The 26,918-nt window shown below is 39.2% G+C and overlaps 1 protein-coding gene across 9 annotated transcripts in view; it reads left to right on the top strand.

Moving 5' to 3' along the window:
• The window catches only part of LOC134348279 (gephyrin), a 684,809-nt gene that overhangs the window by 505,111 nt on the left and 152,780 nt on the right, over nt 1-26,918 (top strand). For 6 of the 9 annotated variants that reach the window (XM_063051467.1, XM_063051417.1, XM_063051452.1 and 3 more), the window contains one exon: nt 3,776-3,817. The exons of the other annotated variants lie outside the window; for them this stretch is intronic. In XM_063051467.1, coding sequence (XP_062907537.1) covers nt 3,776-3,817 — 42 coding nt within the window. The remainder of the gene's footprint in view (nt 1-3,775; nt 3,818-26,918) is intronic. 9 annotated transcript variants of the gene reach the window in all.

The following is a 26,918-nucleotide window of genomic DNA, read 5'->3' as shown; positions in this document are numbered from 1 at the left end:
ATGTTATGGCCGCGATGTTGGTGTCATAAAAAATGCATAAAGCTTTGACAAATGGGAGTAATTTGAAGGCATTAATTCAAACGAGTGATCACTTGATTAACTTTGTGACACCATCTCATTGAAATGTACAGTACAGAAGTAATAGTCCTTGAACTATTGACCTTTCCATGATGGGAAGTGTGCTTCCCATTAAAGCAAAAAGCTGCAAGTGCTGGAAACCAAAAAATAGCAAAAAATTGCCAGAAATAGTCAGTGTCAATGTTTCAGGTCAGTGTGCATTCATCACAAATTTTCATCAAACGGAAAGTCTCAATTCTCTCTCTCTCTTTCTCTATATATCTCTATCTGTCTATCCCTCTCTCTATCTCAATGTATCTATCCCTCTCTATCCCTCCCGGATTTACTACTTGACCTTCTGAGTATTTCAAGATTTTTTTTTAAATTTTTGCAATAGATCATTTTTACTCACTTTGTTTAGATCACTCATAATTTTATACCTGTTAAGTATGTCTTCCTTCAGTCTCTACTATTTCAAACACTAGTCGATCATGTCTTGCAGCTAAAATTCCCAGCCCTGACAATACACTTGCTAATCTCCTCTACACTCATAGGTAGGATGTGAGGAGACTCTGGAGAAGATGCAGAAAAGATTTACCATAATGTTGTCTGGATTAAACCGTATGAGCTAAAAGGAAAAGTTGGACAAACTAGGGTTGTTCTCCCCAGAGCATCGGAGGCTAAGGGGACACCTGATAAATACTTTTTAAAATTATTGCTTAGATAGGATAGTTAATCAGAATATTTCTTCAGGATAAAAACAACAAATACCAGAGAACATGCTTTTAAGGTTGGAGGGGTGAGGTTTAAAGGACATGTGAGAGGCGAATTTTTTGGGCAGAGAATAGTAGATGCCTATAATGAGTTACCAGGGGTTGTAACAGATACAGACAACTTGGTGGAGTTTAAGAGACTTTTAAATAGAAACATAAATGTGAAAGAAATGGAGGGTTATGAGTGATGCGCAGGAAGAAGATGTTCAATATAAATTAACGTCAACATTGTGGCCAGAGGGCCTATCCAGTGCTGTACTGTTCTATGTTCAGGAATTTTGAATTATCTGATTTAATCACTATACCTTTGTCAGCCATGCTTTCAACTACCAGGATATCCTTAGTGTGGCTGCCTCTTTTTCTTAAGCAATCTTTAAAAACCTCTATTATTTATCAAGCTTTTGGAGATCTTTGCAAATTATTTATGTAAAAGCTTTGTTAAGTGCTATTCTAATGAATTACTTTTGAATATTGTTTTATGCTAAAGGCATTACATAAATGGGAAATAGTGTGGTAACCTTTCTTCTGGTATTACATCCTTCGTGCAATTACATTGTAATCCAAGTGTAGCCCGTACTAATCCAACATGACCTGCTAGCTTAAAATGCAATGGCAGACAGGCAAAGTAACCTATATTTAACTGCCTAATGGTCCTATACTTTTACTTTCAGAGCTCTGTGAATATGTACTGCAGGATTTCTCTCAGTGTTCCTTCATTCATCTGCAGTTTTTAATATCCTGCACTTTACTTTCTCTTGCCTTATTAACCTTCCACCTCAGACTTCCTTAAATCAAATTTTACTTGCCACATTTCTGCTGACCTAACTGATCCATCAATATTTTCTTACAGAATACAACCATCATCTTCTCTTCCAATTTTAGTTCCAGCTATTAAGATACTGTACTGCCTTGCAATCAATCATAGATGCTTGCTCCCTTATATTTTATTCATATGACTGTTAAGATTTACTTGAAAATTAATTTTGCTTAACCCCCAGCTGACCTATCATTTTAGTGCTCATAAATTTACAGTGTAATTCAGCTTAATTTAGTTCTTTTTAGTATATTTTAACATACTGTTTGGATGATTGTATCACAACTTCCCAACATGTTGCAAGGTGATGCTGTGTATTTAGTTTGTTAAAAATGCCAAAGTCTAACTGTCAACTCACTGCTGGCACCATTTCAAGTGTAATTGTCCTAAACATATTTGTACATTAATATCTGTTTGGATATTAATATCAGTGTAATTGTCACTGCATATACCTTGGAACTAAGCAGGAGAGATTTGGTCAGGGCTAGAAAATAATTTTACCATTGCACTCTTGAATTGTTGTATTATCTCACTAAAATTTTCAGTACTATATAAACAGACATTAACTACCCTCAGCTGTACAGTACTGACTTTTAAGCAACTAATCATACTCACTCTTAAGAGACAAGAAGCATTATGAGCTGTTGAGAAAATGAAGAAAGAAACTGCAAATTAAAGGGCATCGCAGTGTCTGATTGTGTGGCTTAAACCTAACTTGATCTGTGGTTTGATCTCTGTATGATCAAACATAGCTTGATCTGGGTGGTCATTTTAGCCACAGGAGAGAATATCTTTCCAATTAAATTTTCATAATTTTATGTGTGGTATATTGTAATTCTAAAATTTGACAACTTCTGTATATACCTCTAAAATTATGATTTCTGTAAGAGAACCTTAACCATCCTTTCAGTTCATAAGGAATTCAACTTTGAGAAAACTTAAATGAAACCTCTACCCTATCATCATCAATGCAAAAAAAAGCACCTTTCCTTAATGTATATCCTATTTCTAAAGCACCCTCTCTTGGCTGAGTTAAATAATAAAACTGTACCAAGTGTGCACTATAATTCATTGCAGCTTTAAGCTTTGATCCAGAAAACTCCAGAAAGACGTGTTGAAATACAAGTAATACTAGTTTTGAAATTATACTTTAAGTGGTGTTGAGGATTGTAGTATTAAGTGAAAGGACAGACTGTTTAAATTATTTTTTGATGTTTACATGTAGCTCCATAGAAAACTGGAGGAGCTCAGAGATCAGATGGAAATGTGAAAAGGGTCTCTCTAAAAGTAAATATTTAATTTTACTTGGTGATGTTATTATTCTGCTGGCCAACAACAGCAGCTCAATTATTTGCTTTCATTCTTCTTCTCCCCTCCTTTTCCACCCCAACAGGGGTTTCATTAAATTGAGGCTAGAGATTGAGGATTACCTTACAATGCTCTATAAATAATTGTTGCCTTCACTGGTATCATTTTGTTGCTTTGTACTCTAAAATTGTAGAACTTCCTATGAAGCAGTCTGTTTTTTAGATGTCTAATAACAAATGCCAATTTCAGTAAAACACTTTTTAATTCCGCTTTTCTAGTGATCCATATTCAAGTATTTACATTGGTTATCCTTCTCAGGACTATAAAGATTACTCTAGTTCTTTTCATGGTAAAGCAAAGCAACTGTAATGCAGATTTTATTGTTGATACTCCTGGCAGTGTTAAGTTTCTCTTGAGCTTTGTCAAATATAACATAATTTTAACATCTTAAAATGATTAGAATCCAAGCCAATGATTTTTAATTGATTTTGAAGGAATTCAGAAATAAGATCTTGACAAAACTTCAATAATGTATAATCAGCTTCATGCTGTAAATGGTGTCAAAATGGTGAAATAATTATCTGGAATAAATGCCAACAAAAAAGATACAGGCTGTTTTGTGTTGGCATCAGCTCATGATGTTTAAAGGTCAGATTTTATATAATCTACCAAATCTATTCCACCCACAAACGAAGAAAATATTAATGAAACCCCTGCCTTCTACCCCAGAGCTGGAACTACCTTTGCAGAGAAGCTCTTCAGACCTTTTTCTGGCACACCCTCCTGATTAACAGTGTTTTCTTTTCCCTTGCTGCACAACCAGGCTGAGCTCTCTTCATGCACACCTTCTTATTGTGCTACAGAGGTACACTGCACGTGTTCTTGCATCATTAGCACTACTGTGTTGCTTTGCGCCCTGCTCTTGTGAACACAGTTTTTACAATTCTGCATGTTACTTTTGATGGTGTGATTCTGATCTGAAATAAAATGAGCAATGTGGTAAGAGGGTATTTTGGGATAGAACGAAGAAACAAAGTGCAGGACTTTTTTCACTCCAAGCATATAATGCGTTTGGGCATAACTATTTTTTTCTTAAATGACAGCAATAATTATTAAAAATTTAGGGAACAAATGAACACTGCAAAATAAGACCAAATGAATGCAAGTTTGGTAAGTACATAGAGTATAAGGAGGGATTTTATTTATTTCTGACTTCGCACTGACTTCATTATTGACTTTCTGTTTCTACTTTTGGAAGATTGCCGGGAAAATATATATGTAAAGATCAGATGTTAGAATTTCATTATCTATTCAAGGCACTTGGAAGGAGCATAGGTAGAAGAGTTCCTCTCACTTTCTTATTGTTATAGGGGTTTTTTTTCAAAATGACATTCCAAATTCTAAAGGTATAGGATTCAAAGACTAGTAGTAGAAATGAAATTCAAAACCGTTCATCTTGGTGAATTCTGTTATACAGTAAATGCACTCACAACACCTGATCAACTTAAAAATAGAAATGCTTATATACTTAATGCTGAATCCAAGTTATTTTCTGCAGGTTCTCATGATTTTTGCAAACTTGTAATTGCAATATTCTGCATAAATAAAGAGTTAAGTCCTATCCTAGATGTTTGTTTCTAATGGTAGAATAGAGAAATGCAGAACTCAGCAAACTATGTTATCAGTGAGAGAAGAGTTGAATAGTATTCTGAGAATCCATTAAATTCCTGGTGATGTTTTGATTTAAGGTTTTATCACAATCTTCAGTAAGTAAACTAGTAATTTACCAAGCCAAAACTTACCAAACAATGTGCATAGCCAGCTTGAAGGTACTGCTAGCTACATTGTTTTCATTACCATATACATGTGATGAACATGATTGAGTTGTCATTATCTAGTTAACAGAGGAACACAATTTGGACTTGGTTTGGTGCAAAATAGATATGATTTAATACTATTTTGATATGGGCAATGGGTGGCTAATATAGAGTCTGCAAGAATATCACAACGATATTTGTCCCTCTGTAGATGCATGAAGCTAGTATCCATTAATTTCTCACATTTTGCTAATGACCAGCTATCTTCAATTCTCTATTTATACGAATAATGTTGCAAAATTATTCAATTAGGCCCTATTTCAGCACTATAACATACATTTATTATCCAGAAGTTTATATTTAACATTGTACATTTTCAGTGAGTAAATAAGTTCTCTGAGAAAGAATGTTCATAACCTTTCTCTGGGATATGAAGTCACTGTTAGTTCCCATTGTCTCATTTGTATTTCTATAATCCTTAAAGCAATCATGTAGATATAGCAGATTCAATCTCTCAGTTACTTAACCTGTAGTTGTTGAATTAAACTATATCGAGTTCAACCATCTCCATTTCAAAATTATAAACATAAATGGTATATAAATGGTGGAAAACAGTTGCCCTCTGGTGCTAGCCAACAATTGAAGCCATTCTATTCTTCCTCATTGCTGAATGGCATTCAAAAAAATACCGGATTTTCTTTTTTTGTTGTATTTTTGTCCTTGAAGTTGTCCTATATTGCTCATTATGAGTATATCCCTTGTCTCTAAGCATGTTTGAAATTTTAAGAGACCACAGAATTGTACCATTTTCACAGAAGAACTAAGAAAATAATTTATTCCATGCAATGAATAATACTCTTTTATTGTATGTTTTTAAATAACGGTTTGAGTGGTTTTCCTTCTGCTCCTTTGTCATAATTATACAATGCTTAAGTGGCCTCTGGTGAATTCTCGCTGAAAATATGATGTATTCAGAAGTTAATGGAGTAAAAGTAGAAGATTGTTTTATTTCAGCGCAAAACTCCATGAAAGACATTTCTTGATTTTTTTTTGACAATAGTAGAATGTAACAATGATTATTGCTCTTTAAAGTTAACCTTGTTATCAACATTAATGCACAGCTTCTTATTTGAGAATCTCTTTTCTAATATTTACATGTCCATGCAGATTAACTAAAAACTGTTTTGGTGTTTTCTGTAAGAAGACCTTGAAACAAGGAAGTTGTATAATTGTGTCTGATGAAACAATAAATAGATTCCTAAAGAAGCTTAAAAATAATTTTTTAAATTAAAAAATTAAATGTTAACTAATACACTACTGCATAATTAGTTAATTTGTGCATGTCTATTGGATGATTAAATTACCTGGTTAAAACATTGCATACCTTATAGCTAAGGCTGGCTTTCCTAACTGCACATAGTTATATCATTGTATTCATTGCAAATTCCATTGTGATAAAAGATAAAAGCTGAAAATACTCAGTAGGTTAGGCACTGCATGTGGAGAAAAAGACAACAGTTGTATTTGCAAACAATTTTATTAACGGAGTGAAATTACCCCAAACATCTGTCATGAGCTTGTGTGGAGTGTTTTAAAGCGGGAATTCCAGAGCTGAATTTACAGCCAGCTATGATGGAGTAATTAAAATCTGGTTTATGGAAATCACAATTCAAGTAATGCAGAGATATTGGAGCAATGGTGGAGACTATGGAGGTAAATATAGATGTTCTAGAGAAATTTAAAAGCAAGAATGAGAGAAATTGAAGCAATGCTAGATTTGCGACCATTTTAAGTGGAAAACTGGATCAGGCTGTTCTGACTAAATGGACCAGTGACTCACTAGCAGAGCTACTACAGCACACCTCAAGTAACCTGGTTCTGATCCCAGCCTCTGGAGTAGTCTTTGTTGAGTCTGCCCATTCCCAATGTGACTGCATGCTTTTTCCAGGTACACATTTCTTTAAATCGAAGGCACGCCAGTTGGTACATTAATTAGCCACAGTAGACTATAAAGTGTTCTTTGTGTATATGAATGGTGGAACTGATGGGTATGTGAGAGGAATAGGTTATAGAGTATTAGCAGGGAAATAGGATTTAGGAATGAGCCAACATAGACTCAGTGGGCTGTATGGCTTCATTCTCTGTTACGTGGAAAGATTAAGACCCTAGGCAGGAAAGGATTGCACTAGTCAGGTGAATAAAAGAAGCAGATAAAATTATGAATGGTTTCTAAGAGTCTTAGACTTGCAGTGAGGAAGGAATGGCATTGATGACTTAAGAACAGAGTTGCAATCAGAACTGAACATAGTGGTTTTTTATTTCCCCTATTGTTTTAAATACATTTTTGGAATCTGACAATCACTGACTGCTACATTTATTATCCATCTCTAACTAGCTTTGAAAAAAGGTGCTGAGCTTCCTTTTTGAACTTTGATTTAATTCTGGTGAAGGTACACCTTATTATACAGGCATTTTCAGGATTTATACCCTGTCATGATAAAGGAGTGAGAATATATTTCCAACTCAGGATGGTGGCTAACTTGGAGAACCAGTAGATGGTAGTCTTTTCATGCACTTACTCCCTTGTCTTTGCTGTAAAAGTTGGAGATTTAATAGGGCGACATCTTATTAGCCTGACTAAGCAATAGTAATGCATTTCGTAGCAGATACACAATGCAGCCACTGAATGCCAGGAGGGAAGTTCATATTTAGTGTTGTTCATAGGGTCCCAGTTAAGCAAGCTGCTTTGTCCTGGATGGTGTAGGGCTTCTTGAGAATTGTGAGAGTTGACCCATGTAGGCAAGTGGAGAACATTCCATCATGCTTCAGGCTTGGATTTTGTTGGCACTGGAATATCAGTGAGTCATTCATGGCAGAATACATGGCCTCAAGTTTGCTCTTATCGTCACAGTTTTTATGTGTCTGTTCAGTTGGCTTTGTGGTCAATAGTAATCCATGGAATAGTCACTTGGGTGGTGATGTCTTTAAGTGTTAATGGTAGATGGTAAGATTCTTTCTCGTTGCAGATGATCAGTCTCATGGCATGAATGTTATCTGCCTCTTAGCCCCTACTCAAATATTTGCAAGCTTGGACTAGTTCATTAGATGAGGACTTGCAAATAGAATCGAACTTTGTGCAATCATCGACAGGTATCCCTATTTCTAATAATATGTCAAGGAAATTCACTGATGAAGCAGCTGAAGGTGAGTCGAAGACACTTCCCTGGGAACCCTGCAGTGATGCCCTCAGGCTGGGATATTTGACCTTCATCAATCACACTCATCTTTCTTTATTTAAGGTATGACTCCAACCTTCTTGTGCTTTCCCATTGACCAGTTTTATGAAGCTTCTAAGCTTCACCCTGAAACAAATCCTGACTTGATGTCAAAGCCATTACTGTCACCACACTGTACTTCTGGAATTCAGCTCTTTGGTTCACATTTGGGCTGCAGTTATGAGGAAGTCCAGTCCAAACACAAACTGATTGTCAGTGAGTAGGTTGATGGTAAGTGAGTACTGCTTTATAGTATTATCAGTGGTGGCTTCTGTCACTGCTAATAATTGAGGGTAGATTGATTGAGAAGCAATTATTAGAATTGGATTTGTTTTGCTCTTTTTAAAAAGGGCACACTTGTGCAATTTTCTACAATGTAAGGTAGATTCTATCATTCTAACTGCACTGCCAGTCCAAGTCTACAAATCTGCAATACTATAGAGAGATAGCATATTTTCCCATAATCTTTGCTATATCCAGTGCTCTTCCCATTTCCTGGTATCACAAGAAATCAAGCAGCTGTTTCAGGCCAAGACCATCAGGCTACAGGACAGCTTCTTTCACCGGTCCATCAGATTTATCAATACACATTGATCGGATTGCATATCTGACTGTACATAACGTGTACAAAACAATTATGTATACAATCTTAGTGTTTGGGCAATATCCTCCCATATTTCCCTTCAATATTGCTTGTACATGGTGACAGAGATGCAACATAGTGATCTTTACTCCCTCATGTTGTGAGATAGATGTAAAAAATAAAAATTCTAATTCTAACATGGAGTGAATCATTTTGGCTGAAGGCTGGTTTTTGCAGAGGTGGAGATTCAGGAGGAAGCATTATGGATCATCTTTTCAAATTCAGAATATTTCAGAATTTTCTACAGCACTCATGCTGGGGCCCACTGTTATTGAGGACAGGATATCAGGAGCCTGCGCCACTTCCCGAATGCTATTGTTTGCCCCCATTAACAACTAGATGTAATAGGACTGCAATGCTTTGATCTGATCCATGGACTATGAGGTCTTTTCCATGCTGTTTAGCATACTTCTTGACACCTTCTGTCACCTCATGTCACTCCCTGCTTGCCCTTCTGCACTTTTCATTGAAAAGGATTGATCCTTTTGTTTGATAGTAATGACCGAGTGAAGATATACCAAACCATAAGATTACATATTATGATGGTATACATTTTTAATGTTGCTGAATAAACACAAACATCTGCTAATCCAGAACTGATGAGAAGTATGACAGATCGTACACAGTCAAAGGTGCTGAGTGAGATGCATCTAACTGTCATCATCATACCCAACGATGTGTTTTTGGACTATGTCAAAGAGAGGCAGTGTGTGAACAAGAACAACACATTCCACTGTATGTTTTGATGTACATGTAACAAATAAAGCTAATCTTTGAAATATACCTTCTGTGCCATCCATTTGTTTCTCATTTCCTTTGAGAGTTTGATTAATGATTAACATAGTTGTGACATGATTTATTCACAAACATGATTATGAGGCGATAACCACATTTAATAAGACTTTGTAACAGAAGATTTTCAGAGATTAGTTTGAGGTTATTCTCGTCAAGGTGGTGAGAAAAACTTTTTTCTGTGATTTCAATGCCTTGTATTATTCCAGGGCTGCTTGATATTGTTTCTGGATGCAATTGCTTTCTGCTGCAAATTACACCATGTTGAAATTAATTGCTGCAAATAAAAATATGAGCATACCCTTTCATGGATAGTCTGCTTTTTGCTAAAACCCTCCATGTTTTGTTATGCAGTTCATTGATTTATACTCTGGATCTTCAAGTCAATTTCTTTGTCACTTTCATGTATTGTTTGCCTGTATCTGCTCACTTTAATGTTGTTCCTTTTAAAATTGTTGTTGAAATTTAAATGCCTATATCAAGATTAAAGGCGAATGAAAGGGTTTATCCTAGTCAAGGAAAGGATCCAAACCTGGGCCTCCTAATTAACAGTCATTTGCTGTACTGCTTGCAATGGTGAAGTTCTGGATCCAAGGTGACATTCAAAATGAATAAATCATCTTGACATGCTGTTCATATTAAAGAGGTTATACACAGTTAATTCATATTCAATAGATATCTCTTAAAAGTTTAGTAAATCCAATGAAAGTTTTGTTGCACTTGTGTGTAAGTTGCTATCTAAATATTTTAGTCAAAACCAGAGGTTTTGCAAAATTTGTTTTGAAAGAATCTGGTATATTATCTCCTATAAATTGAAGTATTTTAGATGTGTCAACGTTTTCATGACCAATAACAACTAACTTCACAGCTTACCAAATTCAACCTGTTTCCTTCAACAAATTTATCACAAAGTTTACATTGAACAATCTTTTATTTTGTAGCACATCTACACCAGTGCAGCAAAATGTTTTACTTATAGAGATGAGGTAATCATCTTGATTAAAATATGCAGAACATTTGGAAATGGTATGCTGAGATTGTTCAATACCTTGTACTTTAAGGAAAATAATTATTTAACAGGCAAGCTCCAAACTAAACTGCATACTCCCAACAAATTATTTGCCTTAAGCAACACTACTACACATATTTTACTTTAAAATATTCAGACAGTATAGTAGTTAATGAGTTAGTAACTTAAATTTCAAGGTCAGATCCTATTGGTGCAAAATACAAAATCAATTAAATATTGAATCTGGTAAATTGTGGCTTAGTGACGGGAAAAAATGGCCATGAGCCAGTTTTCCATTGTAGGACTTCAAATGGTTTCCTAATATCTTTAGCACTACCAGTATGTGGCTTCTCAGTATGCATTGCCAGGTGACCCACAATACTATCAGAGAAACTATGCATAATTAATTAAATATGCATAAATAATTAAAACTCCATAAATAAAAAGAAATAAAAATTAAATGACAGTAAAATGTGAGATTTAATATGATTTAAAAGAATTTTTTGAGAGATGAGAATGGATATAGAAAAATCTATGTACATTAAAAGCCCTGCAAAGCAGTGGGTCTCAACATCATCCAAGGCCACAATTGCTAATCATGTTACTTCCAATTTCAATTCCCTACTCATCCCTCAGGTACCACCAATGGACTGGCCTCTCCACTGCTGCTTTTGGACTGGCCTTCCACCTGTATTAGATTGCTTTCCTTCCAAAAAGAAGCAACTGCTGAGCACAAGTCCGCAGGCATCCAGAATCTGACATGGCTAGGAATTAAGCTTCACTCTGAATGCAATCATAACTTCTCAAGAGAATTCTGAGTTTGGGGTTGGGTTGGAAGACCTTAGGGTCAGACCTAACGTGACCCATGACTAATAACAATTTTGATGCACTGCAAGAGAACCTTAAATTTAGGACTCCTGTGGATCTAATACTACTCCCATCATTGAATTGGTAGTGTTTATGATGGGATGTCTAACTTATCTGCACCTTTGATAGCCTCATATAATGTCAATTAGAAAAATGAAGTGTCATCTGTGGTATACGTTTAGTGACCAAGCTGATGAAATACATTCCTGTCCAAGAGACTGATAATGAAAATCCAATTATTCACTTGATGGCCGTGCTAACAATACTCTATATGGATTCTTTTGACTCCTATCCATTGTCTTTGAGTGAAGTTAATGCTCAGGACTTCTGCTGTTGGGTCACTAATGAGATGATGGTTCTTTAAGGTACATGCATCCTGTGATTGTATACAAGTCACTGAAAACTGGCTACTGTATACAGGGGAGAAGTGTTAAATAATTGTTTCAGTAATTCACATTATGGAATTGTTTTATATCTCGAAAATACAGCTTTATTTCTCAGGTTTTGGAATTGTACAATAGCTTTGGAATCTACATGGGTATACCACAATTTGGTTACCGTCATATTATAATGGGTAGAATGACTATTTTGTTATGTAATAGATTTGTTTTCAAATTTTTGCTATGTAACTAAGATATCAAAGTTCTGATATGCAAGATCACAACCCAAAAGTCAGTAAATTATCAGAATCAGATATATTATCATTGACTTATTATGACATTTATTATTTTGTGGCACCAGTACAATGCAAGACATAAAAAAATTACTATAGGTTACAACAAAAAAAATAGTGCAAAAGAAGAATAGCAAGGTAGTGTTCATGAATTCATTCACTGTTCAGAAATCTGATGGCAGAGGGGAAGAAGCTGTTTCTAAAATGTTGAGTGTAGGTCTTTCTCCTTCCTGCTGATAGTGATGCAAAGATAGTATATATTTCCCATTTCTAATCCATGAGAGATCATTATGGTACTTGTTTAACTATTAAATATTGCATATTACATCAACTGTTATATCAAAGTTGAGTCCATAATTCACTGAAATGATAGACAAGTCTCTGAGGAAACTATATGCAAAGTATGAAGCAAGAGATTAACCTTAGTGAGTAAATTAATTTCTAATTGACAAAACTGAATGCAAAACCCTTTTTAAAAGTTGTTGGCAGTTATAATGGGATAACATTTTAAATCTTCTGTGCTGACACAAAGTATTTGATTCTATCCACATCCTTGGGACGCTCCACTAGATTTATTTTTTCAGCCTGATAAAAAACATATTCCATTCATAATCAATCTACAGTCCTTCCTGAAACACTTCCCTCAATGCCATCAGCTTTTATCTTGTGTACCAGTATTTTATGTTTCACTTTATTAAATTCCTTCTGAAAATTCAAACACAATACCCTTTGCTGCATTAACAAAGCTACCCCAGTTCTTTTCCTTTTTTGACAGTCTTTTGGAATTTTGAATAACCTGGAATAGTGAGTTCCCAATCTTGATTATCCTGAAACCATAGCTCTGTAATAGGTTTTACTGCCCTCTCATTGAAAAGGACACATCTGTCTTTTTAAAAATTACACCTTCGACCTGTGGCAGTTCACTACCCTAATCAGAGAGTTGACTTGCTGACTGAGTGCTGGAAACAAGTGATGCACCTTAACTTGTGACCATTGGGAAGCAAAACAATAAAAGCACACAATGACACACATCAAAGTTGCTGGTGAACGCAGCAGGACGAAGGGTCTCGGCCTAAAACGTCGACTGTACCTCTTCCTAGAGATGCTGCCTGGCCTGCTGCGTTCACCAGCAACTTTGATGTGTGTTGTTTGAATTTCCAGCATCTGCAGAATTCCTGTTGAAAGCACACAATGAGATGTGTAACTGAGTAAGTCATCGGTATGCTGAAAATGCATATCAGATACTTAAAATGATGTTGGGGTATCTGATATGCAATTCAATATGTACCAGCCATGGTCTCCAGAATGAGATTGGCCTCCTTAACTCACTGTGGCAATGTGAGTTGAATCTGCAGTAAGCACTTTGTGTGTCATAAATAAACACTATAGACAGTGACTATAATGAAGAAGAAGAATATGATGAAACAATTGCAATAATAATAGCACACATTTCTGGCCAGGAACCCCTCACCTTTGTGAGCTTCACTTGGACTTGAACAATATATCCTTTTGATGTCCAAAAGCAAAATTGGAACTTTCCCTTCCATTCTGAAGTCAGTCTTGTAAACAACTTTTCACAGCTCCCATTGCTCACTGTCTGACATTAATATCTTGATACACAAATGAAAAGCCATTTGCCAGATGGTAGCCAAAACTGCAAGATGAAATGGTGGTGTATGTAGGATTAAAATATAACCAGATCTTTACACATTAAACAACAATATTTGAAACAGCTAGGTGCGTACAAATATACAACTAACAATATTTATTTCCTCTCTTCCTTGTATGTTATACAACCTCTACATATCCCACAGATTGGAGCCAAACCACTTACATGATTGCCTTAATACAGAGATGCTCTGCTCTGTGTTCTCTGGCAGTTTAGAGCCTGTGAGATACAGCATCAACCATTGGGACATTGACTGATCTAGCTATATTGAATAAGAAAAATAAGCGTGCTGAGCAATAATCCATTTCACATACTTGCTCTCCATAAATCCCTCTCATGCAACACTAATGAAGTGATAGTCAAGGCAAAGTTTCTGTGTACTTATTTAAAGTGACATTTATAATCTACAAGCCCTCAGTCAAGTTCTGCAAGCAGTTTTTGATTGCTGCATGTGGTATTTCATGCATTTAGTCAATCTTTGCATTGATGACAATGTAAGGAATTGTGACATCAAAATATTCACAGTCAAGACTCGCCTAAGTCTCCGCATGTGTATGCAGTACATTTGGGACACTGGTCATCACAATTTTTACAACTGCTTCAGAATTATCCTGTTCATTAAGAGTGCTCTGAGGATGCAACATCTATATTCATCTGAGCATTATTTGGATGGTTTTGTTTTCGGAAATATGAGATTGCTACTGCTTTCCTTGTTTCCACCATCTGCTTTTGCTCACTTATGACATGTGTGCCAGAAGGTGAAAATACAACCAGCTTTCTTACAAGTTGTACTGAAACCAATTATCTGAGCTAGCTCATGCCTTGCATAAGTCCTGTAATGTACAGTGGCATGCAAAAGTTTGGGCACCCCGGTCAAAACTTCTGTTACTGTGAATAGCTAAGCAAGTAAAAGATGAACTGATTTTCAAAAGGCATAAAGTTAAAGATGACACATTTCTTTAATATTTTAAGCAAGGAAACTTTTTTATTTCCATCCTTTACAGTTTCAAAATAACAGAAAAGGAAAAGGGCCTGAAGCAAAAGTTTGGGCACCCTGCATGGCAGTACTTAGTAACACCCCCCTTGGCAAGTATCACAGCTTGTAAATGCTTTTTGTAGCCAGCTAAGAGTCTTTCAATTCTTGTTTGGGGGATTTTCGCCCATTCTTCCTTGCAAAAGGCTTCTAGTTCTGTGAGATTCTTGGACCATCTTGCATGCACTGCTCTTTTGAGGTCTATCCACAGATTCTCAATGATGTTTAGGTCAGGGGTCTGTGAGGGTCATGGCAAAACCTTCAGCTTGCGCCTCTTGGGGTAGTCCATTGTGGATTTTGAGATGTGTTTAGGTTCATTATCCTGTTGTAGAAGCCATACTCTTTTCATCTTCGGCTTTTTTACAGACAATGTGATGTTTGCTTCCAGAATTTGCTGGTATTTAATTGAATTCATTCTTCTCTCTGCCAGTAAATGTTTCCAGTACCACTGGCTGCAACACAAGCCCAAAGCATGATCAATCCACCCCCATGCTTAACAGTTAGAGAGGGGTTTTTTTCATGAAATTCTGCACCCTTTTTTCTCCAAGCATACCTTTGTTCATTGCGGCCAAGAAGTTCTATTCAAAAGGTTCAAATGAACATCTAAACAAGCCTGATGCATTTTTGAAACAAGTCCTGTGGACTGATGAAGTTAAAATAGAACTTTTTGGCTGCAGTAACAGAAATTTTGACCGGGGTGCCCGGACTTTTGCATGCCACTGTACATTCTTAGTGAGTGACTTTATTATTGTCGCTGGAGTATTCTGCTCTTTATGTCCACAGAAAAAGAGAAGGCCTATGAATGAGGGTATACTTAACACAAAAGAATGGATAAAGAGCATTTGCTGCTATAACTAAAGGAAAGCTATATTCATAAAGTTGGTACTGAACAGATGGAAGTGCATGTCTATTTTTATACTGTATTGAGAAGGATGAAATATACCTACAAAATGAGTTGGTATGAGATGTCATGTCCTAGAGAAGGCAGATTGAGGACCTTCTGGTAAAACACACATCGACATATAGATGAATATCTGTGTTTACTCATTATTCCTGATCTTTTGAGGTCATTACACCACCTCAGGTACTGAATGCAGTGGTACAGTGCTACTACTTTGTGTGGCAACCACCAGCCACAACAGGCTGTATCCTCTTAATAAGAAACTAGATTATCAGTTTATCTCTAGATACTGTATGCCTGTGTCATCTCTAGCATGACATCACCAATCTTTCACCAAAGCTATGTAAAATTTTGATTTAGCAGTACATAGTCACTTCCCTTCATCTCGTACCAGCTCTGGAATCCATGACAAGTCATTGCTTGTAATGACCCTTTAAATAGTAGAATGTGATTTGGTTCATGTACTCAATCATCACAGACACTCAATTAGTCAGCAATCTAGAAGTGATACATTAATGCAATGATTGTATTAAAAATGTGCTAATAGGCATGCTAAACTAACTTACGAGTATCCAGCTTGCAACTGAATTTCATCCTCCAAACACGAATTATATCCCAAATCATATTATTGTTCTGTTTAAGCTTGTGACACTTTTTATACCTCCACTCAAGGTCCTTTTACTTGAACAGTGTAGCAGCTAAATTCTGGTTGGATGCTGCAAAATATGCTTTGAAATAAAAACAGAAAGTGTTGAAAACACTCAGCAGGTCAGGCAACATCTAGGGAAAGAGAAATAGTTAAAAGTCCAGGTTAAAATCCTTCATTGGTTTCATTTCAGAATTCCAGCATCTGTAGATGCTTTCAGACTCTGCTTTAAAGTAAGTAACCGTTTTGATATTGAGAAGATTTTTTTTTTGGTAAGACATCCATGACTTTCATGCATGTTGTCTTCAAATGCACCCACTTTAAGTCAGCCCTGGAAAGGAAATGGCTTTCCTGCTCCCTCACCAAGATGTGATAACTCTTAGAGCACATTTGAGTTTTGTAGTAGGTTTTCCATTTGTGGAGATTGTTCATAACTGATTGATTTAATGGATTTAAGATTGGCCAAAATATGTCCGTAGAATTTCTAGAATTTCTGTTACTGTTATTGGCTGCACTTTCCAGTACAAGGTATGTGTTCTAATATGGAACTACTTAATCAATCGTAAGACAATTGTCTGTACACAGACTCAAATTAATGTAGTTCTCAGCTATTCTTTGGACAGAGAGCTTTGACTATACCTCAGCAACAACTAAGATAATGCAGAGAGATTTGGGACACATTAGTGAAACAACAAGAAGAGTTATATCAAAAGCAACATTAAAAACTGTACTACTAGCTACGCAGTACACCATGTACAAAATGCTTTTGCTAGAATGTGAAGGACAAATAACTTTCAGATATACTTCCTGCAGCAGGACCATCTATCCTTGCATTGCATTAATGCTTCTCTGTAATCTCATGTTACAATACAGATGACTCAAAAACTCCATTCACCAGGGCAGATGTTTCTTTCAGCCCATCCTGGAGACTCTAGTACAACCATGAGGTTTAGGTAGTTACTACCCTTTTCTTCTGGGAGTTGTGTAAGTTCTGTATTTCACAGTTTAATGTAAAATGAAGAATTACGTCTTCAACTTTGACAAACTTGGATTTCACTTTGTTGAGTGGTAACCATGTACTGTGGAATCTCCACACCTGTTACTTTAAGCACTGATTAGATTCTCCACTTCTCTCCATTTCTTACCTAGCCACACTACCACTTCCATTTCATTTCCAGAACGCTTATTTGTTAGATAGAGCAGTCATGACATCTTTCCTAGCTACCATCTGGAAATTGGTCAGGAGCATGTGAGGACTGTACCCTGTTTGCTCTGAAGTTTATCAAGGTCATCATACCTTAAAGATTTGACATTTTAATTTTATTTTTTGCCTGTGCCTGCAGAGATGAAGATTTTTTAACCAGCCATTTGCACTTGTGCTGGCTGAGCTTTGAAATCATGATTAAAATCTGATCTGATAGGTCGACAGAAGGAAGAAGCCATTCCTCATTAGGGGATTGAAAGTGGAGAGGGTCAGTAATTTTAAATTCCTCGGATATATCATATCTGGGACCAGCACGCAAGTGCCATCACAGAGAGGCATCACAGCACATCTACTTTGTTAAAGTTTGTGTAAATTCAGCACGTCACCTGAAACTTTGACAAACTTCTATTGTTGTGTAGTGGAGAGTATATTGATAGGCTGCTTTACAGCCTGGTATGGAAACACCATAGAAACCATAGAAACTACAGCACAGAAACAGGCCCTTTGGCCCTTCTTGGCTGTGCCGAAGCATTTTCTGCCTAGTCCCACTGACCTGCACACGGACCATATCCCTCCATACACCTCCCATCCATGTATCTGTCCAATTTATTCTTAAATGTTAAAAAAGAACCCACATTTACCACCTTGTCTGGCAGCGCATTCCATACTCCCACCACTCTCTGTGTGAAGAAGCCCCCCCTTAATGTTCCCTTTAAACTTTTCCCCCCTCACCCTTAACCCATGTCCTCTGGTTATTTTCTCCCCTTGCCTCAGTGGAAAAAGCCTGCTTGCATTCACTCTATCTATACCCATCATAATTTTATATACCTCTATCAAATCTCCCCTCATTCTTCTACACTCCAGGGAATAAAGTCCCAACCTATTCAACCTTTCTCTGGAACTGAGTTTCTCAAGTCCCAGCAACATCCTTGTAAACCTTCTCTGCACTCTTTCAACCTTATTTATATCCTTCCTGTAATTTGGTGACCAAAACTGAACACAATACTCCAGATTCGGCCTCATCAATGCCTTATACAAACTCATCATAACATTCCAGCTCTTATACTCAATACTTTGATTAATAAAGGCCAATGTACCAAAAGCTCTCTTTACGACCCTATCTACCTGTGACGCCACTTTTAGGGAATTTTGTATCTGTATTCCCAGATCCCTCTGTTCCACTGCACTCCTCAGTGCCTTACCATTAACCCTGTATGTTCTACGTTGGTTTGTCCTTCCAACGTGCAATACCTCACACATGTCAGTATTAAACTCCATCTGCCATTTTTCAGCCCATTTTTCCAGCTGGACCAAGTCCCTCTGCAGGCTCTAAAAACCTTCCTCACTGTCTACTACACCTCCAATCTTTGTATCATCAGCAAACTTGCTGATCCAATTTACCACATTATCATCCAGATCATTGACATAGATGACAAATAGCAATGGACCCAGCACTGATCCCTGTGGCACACCACTAGTCACAGGCCTCCACTCAGAGAAGCAATTCTCCACCACTACTCTCTGACTTCTTCCATCGAGCCAATGTCTAATCCAATTTACCACCTCTCCATGTATACCTAGCGACTGAATTTTCCTAACTAACCTCCCATGCGGGACCTTGTCAAAGGCCTTACTGAAGTCCACGTAGACAATATCCACTGCCTTCCCTTCATCCACTTTCCTGGTAACCTCCTCGAAAAACTCCAACAGATTGGTCAAACATGACCTACCACGCACAAAGCCATGTTGACTCTCCCTAATAAGCCCCTGTCTATCCAAATGCTTGTAGATTCTGTCTCTTAGTACTCCCTCCAATAACTTACCTACTACTGACGTTAAACTCACCGGCCTATAATTTCCCAGATTACTTTTTGATCCATTTTTAAACAGCGGAACAACATGAGCCACTCTCCAATCCTCCGGCACTTCACCCGTAGACAGCGACATTTTAAATATTTCTGCCAGGGCCCCTGCAATTTCAACACTAGTCTCCTTCAAGGTCCGAGGGAACACTCTGTCAGGTCCCAGGGATTTATCCACTTTAATTTTCATCAAGACAGCAAGCACCTCCTCCTTTTCAATCTGTACAGTTTCCATGGTCTCACTACTTGATTCCCTCAATTCCATAGATTTCATGCCAGCTTCCTTAGTAAATACAAACGCAAAAAACCTATTTAAGATCTCCCCCATTTCCTTTGGTTCCGCACAAAGCCGACCACTCTGATCTTCAAGGGGACGAATTTTATCCCTTACAATCCTTTTGCTCTTAATATACTTGTAAAAGCTCTTTGGATTATCCTTCACTTTGACTGCCAAGGCAACCTCATGTCTTCCTTTTGCCCTCCTGATTTCTTTCTTAAGTATTTTCTTGCACTTCTTATACTCCTCAAGCACCTGATTTACCCCCTGTTTCCTATACATTTCATACAACTCCCTCTTCTTCTTTATCAGAGTTGCAATATCCCTTGAGAACCAAGGTTCCTTATTCCTATTCAATTTGCCTTTAATCCTGACAGGAACATACAAACTCTGCACTCTCAAAATTTCCCCTTTGAAGGCTTCCCACCTACCAATCACATCTTTGTCAGAGAACAACCTGTCCCAATCCACGCTTTTTAGATCCTTTCTCACTTCTTCAAATTTGGCCTTCTTCCAGTTCAGAACCTCAACCCTGGGACCAGATCTATCCTTGTCCATGATCAAATTGAAACTAATGGTGTTATGATCACTGGAACCAAAGTGCTCCACTACACAGACTTCTGTCACTTGCCCTAATTCGTTTCCTAACAGGAGATCCAATATTGCCTCCAGTTGGTCCCTCTATTTACTGATTTAGAAAACTTTCCTGAACACATTTTACAAACTCTAAACCATCTGGACCCCTATCAGTATGGGAGTCCCAATCAATGTATGGAAAATTAAAATCCCCTACCACCACAACTTTATGTTTCCTGCAGTTGCCTGCTATCTCTCTGCAGATTTGCTCTTCCAAGTCTCGTTGACTATTGGGTGGTCTGTAATACAATCCCACGAATGTGGCCATACCTTTCCTGTTTCGCAGCTCCATCCATAAGGACTCAGTAGACAAGCCCTCTAATCTGTCCTGCCTGAGCACTGCTGTAATATTTTCCCTAACAAGCACTGCTACTCCCCCACCTTTCATTCCTCTGCCTCGATCACATGTGAAACATCGGAACCCTGGAATATTAAGCTGCCAGTCCTGCCCCTCCTGTAGCCAAGTTTCACTAATTGCTACAACATCATAATTCCACGTGTCAATCCACACCCTCAACTCATCTGCCTTCCCCGCAATACTCCTAGCATTGAAATATATACACCTCAGAAGATTTTTACCACCACTCACAACCTTTCTATCAGCGGATTTGCTTAAACTTTCAATTACATTTATTTTCACCCCAGCCACACTGTCAGCTCTGGCACTCTGGTTCCCATCCCCCTGCAAATCTAGTTTAAAGCCTCCCCAATAGCACTAACAAACTTCCCTGAAAGGATATTGGTCCCCCTGTGGTTCAAGTGTAACCCGTCTCTCTTGTACAGGTCCCACCTGCCCCAGAAGAGGTCCCAATGATCCTGAAATCTGAAACCCTGCCCCCTACACCAGTTCCTCAGCCACTTGTTCATCCTCCAGAGCATCCTATTCCTACCCTCACTGCATATAGCACAGGTAGCAATCCTGAGGTTACCACCCTCGAGGTCCTGCTTTTCAACTTCCTACCAAGCTCTCTATACTCACTGTCCAGGACCTCTTCATTCTTCCTTGCTATGTCATTGGTACCGATGTGCACCACGACATCTGGCTGGTCACCCTCCCACTTCAGAATGTCATGCAATCAATCAGAGACATCCTTGACCCTGGCACCTGGGAGGCAACAAACCATCCTGGATTCTCTGTCACGACCACAGAACCTTCTATCTGCACCTCTAACTATAGAGTCCCCTATCACTACCGCTCTCCTCTTTTTCCCCCCCTCCCTTCTGCACTGCAGAGCCAGACTCAGTGCCAGAGATCCGGCTACTGCAGCTAGTCCCAGGTAAGTCATCCCCCCCCAACAGTATCCAATGCGGTATACTTGTTGTTGAGGGGAATGGCCACAGGGGAACCCTGCTCTGCCTGCCCTTTCCTCTTCCCTCGCCTGACAGTGACCCAATTTCCCGTCCTCTGCTCCTTTGGCGTAACTACCTCCCTGTAGCTACTATCTATAATCTCCTCATTCTCCCGAATGATCCACAGGTCATCCAGCTCCTGCTCCAGTTCCCTAACGCCGTTTGTCAGGAGCTGCAGCTGGATGCACTTCCTGCAGGTGTCGTTGTCAGGGACACCAGAGGGCTCCCTGACTTCCCACATCCTGCAAGAGGAGCATTCCAACATCCTGCCTGGCATTCTCTCTACGCTAGACATTCTGAACAAAAAACTTACCAGAACCTACCCTGGCCTCTGCCTGTTCTCGCCGAAGCCTGTTGAGCCAAAGCCACCCCACTCTGACTCAGTCCACTCTGACGATGGCCGCTGTATATGGTGGTCTGCTTTTTAAACCTTGGCGCGCTACGTCACGTGCCTGCGCAGTGCAGACCCTTCTCCCCGAGCCCTTGAATGGAAAATCTTACTAAAAAGTAATGGATACAGCCCAGTCCATCATACATAAAGCCCTCCCCACTATTGAGCATATCTACATGAAATGTTGTTGTAGGAAAGCAGCATCTATCATCAGGGACCCCCACCAAACAGGACATTTTCCCTTCTCGCTGCTTCCAGCAGGAAGAAGGCACAGGAGCCTCAGGACTCATACCACTAGATTCAGAGACAGTTATTCCCCCTCAATCATCAGGCTCCTGAGCCAAAGGGGAAAACTTCGCTTAGTTTCACTTATCCCATCATTGAAGGACTCACTTTCAAGGAATCTTCTCGATATTTGTTTCTTATTTATTTCTTCTTATTATTATCATTATTTGTTTCTTTTTTTCTGTATTTGTACAGTTTGCTGTCCTTTGCACACTGGTTAAATGCTCAAGTTGGTGCGGTCTTTCATCGATTCTGTTATGGGTATTATTCTATGGCTTTATTGAATATGCCCACAAGAAAATAAGTCTCAGAGATGGCATATATGTACTTTGATAATAAATTTACTTTGAGCTTTGAGATGCAAAGATACCTGATAACCACATCTGCACCAGGTGCATCAAGCTGCAGCTTGATGATCTTCGGCTTGTTAGGGAAAGTGAGGAAGTGATCAATAGGAGCTACAGGCAGGTAGTCACACCGGGGTCACAGGAGACAGATAAGTGGGTGACTGTCAGAATAGGGAAGAGAGAGCTTCATGAGGTGGAGAGCACCCCTGTGGCCATCCCTCTTAACAATAAGTACTCCATTTTGAGTACTGTTGGGGGCGACGACCTACCTGGGGCAAGCAACAGCAGCTGTGCCTGTGGCACTGAGTCTGGCCCAGTGGCTTAGAAGGGTCAGGAGCAGAAGAGAATGGCAGCAGTAATATTTATTTTTATTCTTTATTCTTTGGAGCGTAGAAGGTTGAGGTTGAGGGGGGACTTGATAGAGGTGTTTAAAATTATGAGGGGGATTGATAGAGTTGACACAGATAGGCTTTTTCCATTGAGAGTGGGGAAGATTCAAACAAGAGGACATGAGTTGAGAGTTAAAAGACAAAAGTTTAGGGATAACATGAGGGGGACTTTTACTCAGAGAGTGGTAGCTGTGTGGAATGAGCTTCCAGCAGAAGTGGTTGAGGCAGGTACGATGTTGTTGTTTAAAGTTAAATTGGATAGCTATATGGACAGGAAGGGAATGGAGGGTTATGGGCTGAGTGCAGGTCGGTGGTACTAGGTGAGAGTAAGAGTTTGGCACAGACTAGAAGGGCCAAGATGGCCTGTTTCTGCGCTGTAATTTTTATATGGTTAATAGGGGATTCTGTAGTTAGGGGGACAGATAGGCGATTCTGTGGTGCGAAAAAGAAACATGGATGGTAGTTTGCCTCCCAGGTGCCAGGGTTCGTGATGTTTCTGAATGGGTCCACAATCTCCTGAAAAGAGACGGTGAGCAGCCAGAGGTCGTAGTACATTTTGGTACCAACGACATAGGTGGAAAGAGGGAGGAGGTCCTGAAAGCAGAATACAAGGAGTTAGGAAGGAAACTGAGAAGCGAACTTCAAGGGTAGTAACTCTCTTCGACGGGAGTTCAGTAAAACGTTCACCAGCAACTTTGATGTATGTAGCGAACTTCAAGGGTAGTAATCTCAGGATTGCTGCCTGTGCCACACGATAGTGAGTATAGGAATAGAATGAGGTGGTAGATAAATGCTTAGCTGAAGGATTGGAGCAGGGGGCATGGATTCGGATTTCTGGGGCAGGTATTACCTGTACAAAAAGGATGGGTTGCACTTGGATCCGGGAGGGACTGATATCCTGGCAGGGAGGTTTGCTAATGCTATTGAGGAGGGTTTAAACTAGATTTGCAGGGGGGTGGGAATTGAAGTGAAGAGGTACAGGATGGAGAGGTTGGCATATAAGTAGAGATAGCTTGTGGGGAGTTTGTGAGGAAGGATAGGCAGGTGGTAGAGCAAAGATGCACTCAGCCTGATGGTTTGAGATGTGTTTATTTTAATGCAAGGAGTATCATAAACAAGGCAGGTGAACTTAGAGCGTGGATCAATACGTTGCAGCTGTTACAGAGACTTAGATGTCTCAGGGGCAGGGGCAGAAATGGCTGCTGAGTGTGCCAGGCTTTAAATCAGGGGTCCCCAACCTTATTTGCACCGCGGACCGGTTTAATATTGACAATATTCTTGCAGACTGGCCGGGGTGGGGGGGTGGTTGCTGTTCAAGTAGGGTTAAACTCACCTCAACATGTCTTTTACAGTTAGGGTTGCCAACTTTCTCACTCCCAAATAAGGGACAAAAGTAGCAGTCAAATCTTGACTAAGGGTCCCGGCCCGAAATGTCAATTGTACCTCTTCCTATAGATGCTGCCTGGCCTGCTGCGTTCACCAGCATTTTTTGTGTGTGTTGACGGGACACTTGTGTTTACCCCGAGAAAGACTACCATGACCATGAAGCCTTGCGCGGGCACCTGTGTGCGCATGCGCGTACGTGCCGATTTTTTTTCCCACAAATCGGTTTTGGCTTAATCTTCCTGTCTGCGCTGGACATACATTATTTCTACTTTATATAGGCTGTGTATTTATCATATCATTCCTGCTTTTACTATATGTTAGTGCTACTTTAGGTTTTATGTGTTATTTGGTATGATTTGGTAGGTTATTTTTTGGGTCTGGGAACGCTCAAAAATTTTTCCCATATAAATTAATGGTAATTGCTTCTTCGCTTTACGCCATTTTTGCATGAAAGGTTTCATAGGAAAGCTCTACCTTAGTGGGGGAAATACGGGACAAGGGCAGTCCCGTATGGGACAAACCAATACCCGATGTCCCAGCAAATACGGGACAGTTGGCAACCCTATGTTCAAGTTCAACAGTGTCTGACAGGGAATGAGGAAAGGTGCAGCTGACTCATACCGTTTCCTCGCAGCCCAGTAGCACATGCTTTGCAGCCCGGTGGTTGGGGACCGCCGCTTTAAATATTTCAAACAGGACAGGAAGGGAGACAAAAGAGGTGGAGGTGTGGCATTGCTAATCAGGGATACTGTTACTGCTGCAGAAAACGAGGAAGTCATGGAGGGATTATCTACTGAGGCAGTGTGGGTGGAAGTCAGAAACAGGAAAGGGGCAATAACTCTACTGGGTGCTTTTAATAGACCCCTCCCCCCCCATAGTAACAGGGACAGATTCTGGAATGGTGCAATAATAGTAGGGTTGTTGTTACTTTCCTAACATGGACTGGCATCTCTTTAGAGCAAAGGGTTTAGATGGGGTGGAGTTTATTAGGTGTGTTCAGGAAGGTTTTCTGATGCAATATATAGGTAAGACAATCAGAGGAGAGGCTGTACTTGACCTGGTATTGGGAAATGAACCTGGTTAGGTGTCAGATCTCTTGGTGGGAGAGCATTTTGGAGATAGTGATCACAACTCTTATCTCCTTTACCTTTGCGCTGGAAAGGGATAGGAGCAGACAAATTGGGAAAATATTTAACTGGGGTAGGGGAAATATGCTGCTATTAGGCAGGAACATGAGAGCATAAATTGGGAGCAGATGTTCTCAGGGAATTGCATATCAGAAATGTGGTAAATGTTCCGGGAACATTGGTATGGCATTCTACATAGGTATCTTCCATTGATGCAGGGAAAGGATGGTAGGGTAAAAGAATCATGGTATACAAAGAATTTGGAAAATCTAGTTAAGAAAAAAAGAAAAGTGTATGAAAGGTTCAAGAAACTAGGTACTGATAGAGTTCTAGAAAATTACAAGGTTGCCAGGAAGGAGCTGAGAAGGAAATTAGGAGAGCTAGAACGAACCATGAGAAGGCCTTGGCGAGCAGGATTAAGGAAAACCCCAAACCAATCTACAAGTACATGAAGAGCAACAGGATGAGCCATGTGAGAAATGTGACTATCAGGTACGATAGTGGAAATGTGTGCTTGGAGTCAGAGGAGGTAGCAGAGGAACTTAATGAATATTTTCTTTCAGTATTCACCAGGGAAAAGGACTTTGGCAGTTGTGAGGATGTCTTACAACGGACTGAAACACTTGAGCATATACACATTAAGAAAGAGGATGTGCTGGAGCTTTTGAAAGGCATTGTTAGATATGTCGCTGGGACTGGGCAAGATATACACCAGGTTACTGTGGGAAGCGAGGGAGGAGATTGCTGAGCGATGATCTTTGCATGCTCAATAGGGACGGGAGAAGTACTGGAGGATTGAAGGGTTGCAGATGTTGCTCCCTTGTTCAAGAAGGGGAGTAGAGATAACCCAGGAAATTATAGACCAGTGACTCTTACTTCAGTGGTGGGTAGTCCTGAGAAGCAGGATTTATGAGTCTTTGGAGAGACATAATCTGATTAAGGATAGTCAGCATGGTTTTGTCAAGGGCAGGCCGTGCCTTACGAGCCTGATTGAATTCGTTGGGGATGTAACAAAACACATTGACAAAGGTAGAGCAGTGGGTGTAGTGTATATGGATTTCAGTAAGACAAGGTAAGGTTGATAAGGTTCCCCTGCAAGGTTCTTTCAGAAAGTAAGCAGACACGGGATCCAGGAGACCTTGTTTTGTGGATCCCAAATTAGCTTGCCCAGGGAAGGCAAAGGGTGGTTGTAGAGGGTTTGTATTCTGCATGGAGTTTGGTGACTAGTGGTATTCCACAGGGATCTGTTCTGGGACCCCTCCTTTTTGTGATTTTTTATAAATGAACTGGATAAGAAAGTAAAAGGGTGGGTTAGTAGGTTTGCTGATGACACAAAAGTTGGGGTGTTGTGGATAGTCTGGAGGGTTGTCAGAGTTTACAGTGGGAC

The sequence above is a fragment of the Mobula hypostoma genome, chromosome 1, assembly GCF_963921235.1.
Source record: "Mobula hypostoma chromosome 1, sMobHyp1.1, whole genome shotgun sequence".
In the NCBI taxonomy this organism is placed as follows: Eukaryota; Metazoa; Chordata; class Chondrichthyes; order Myliobatiformes; family Myliobatidae; genus Mobula; species Mobula hypostoma.
Note: the sequence above shows the minus strand (reverse complement) of the source record. Positions and strands in the feature narration are given on the sequence as shown.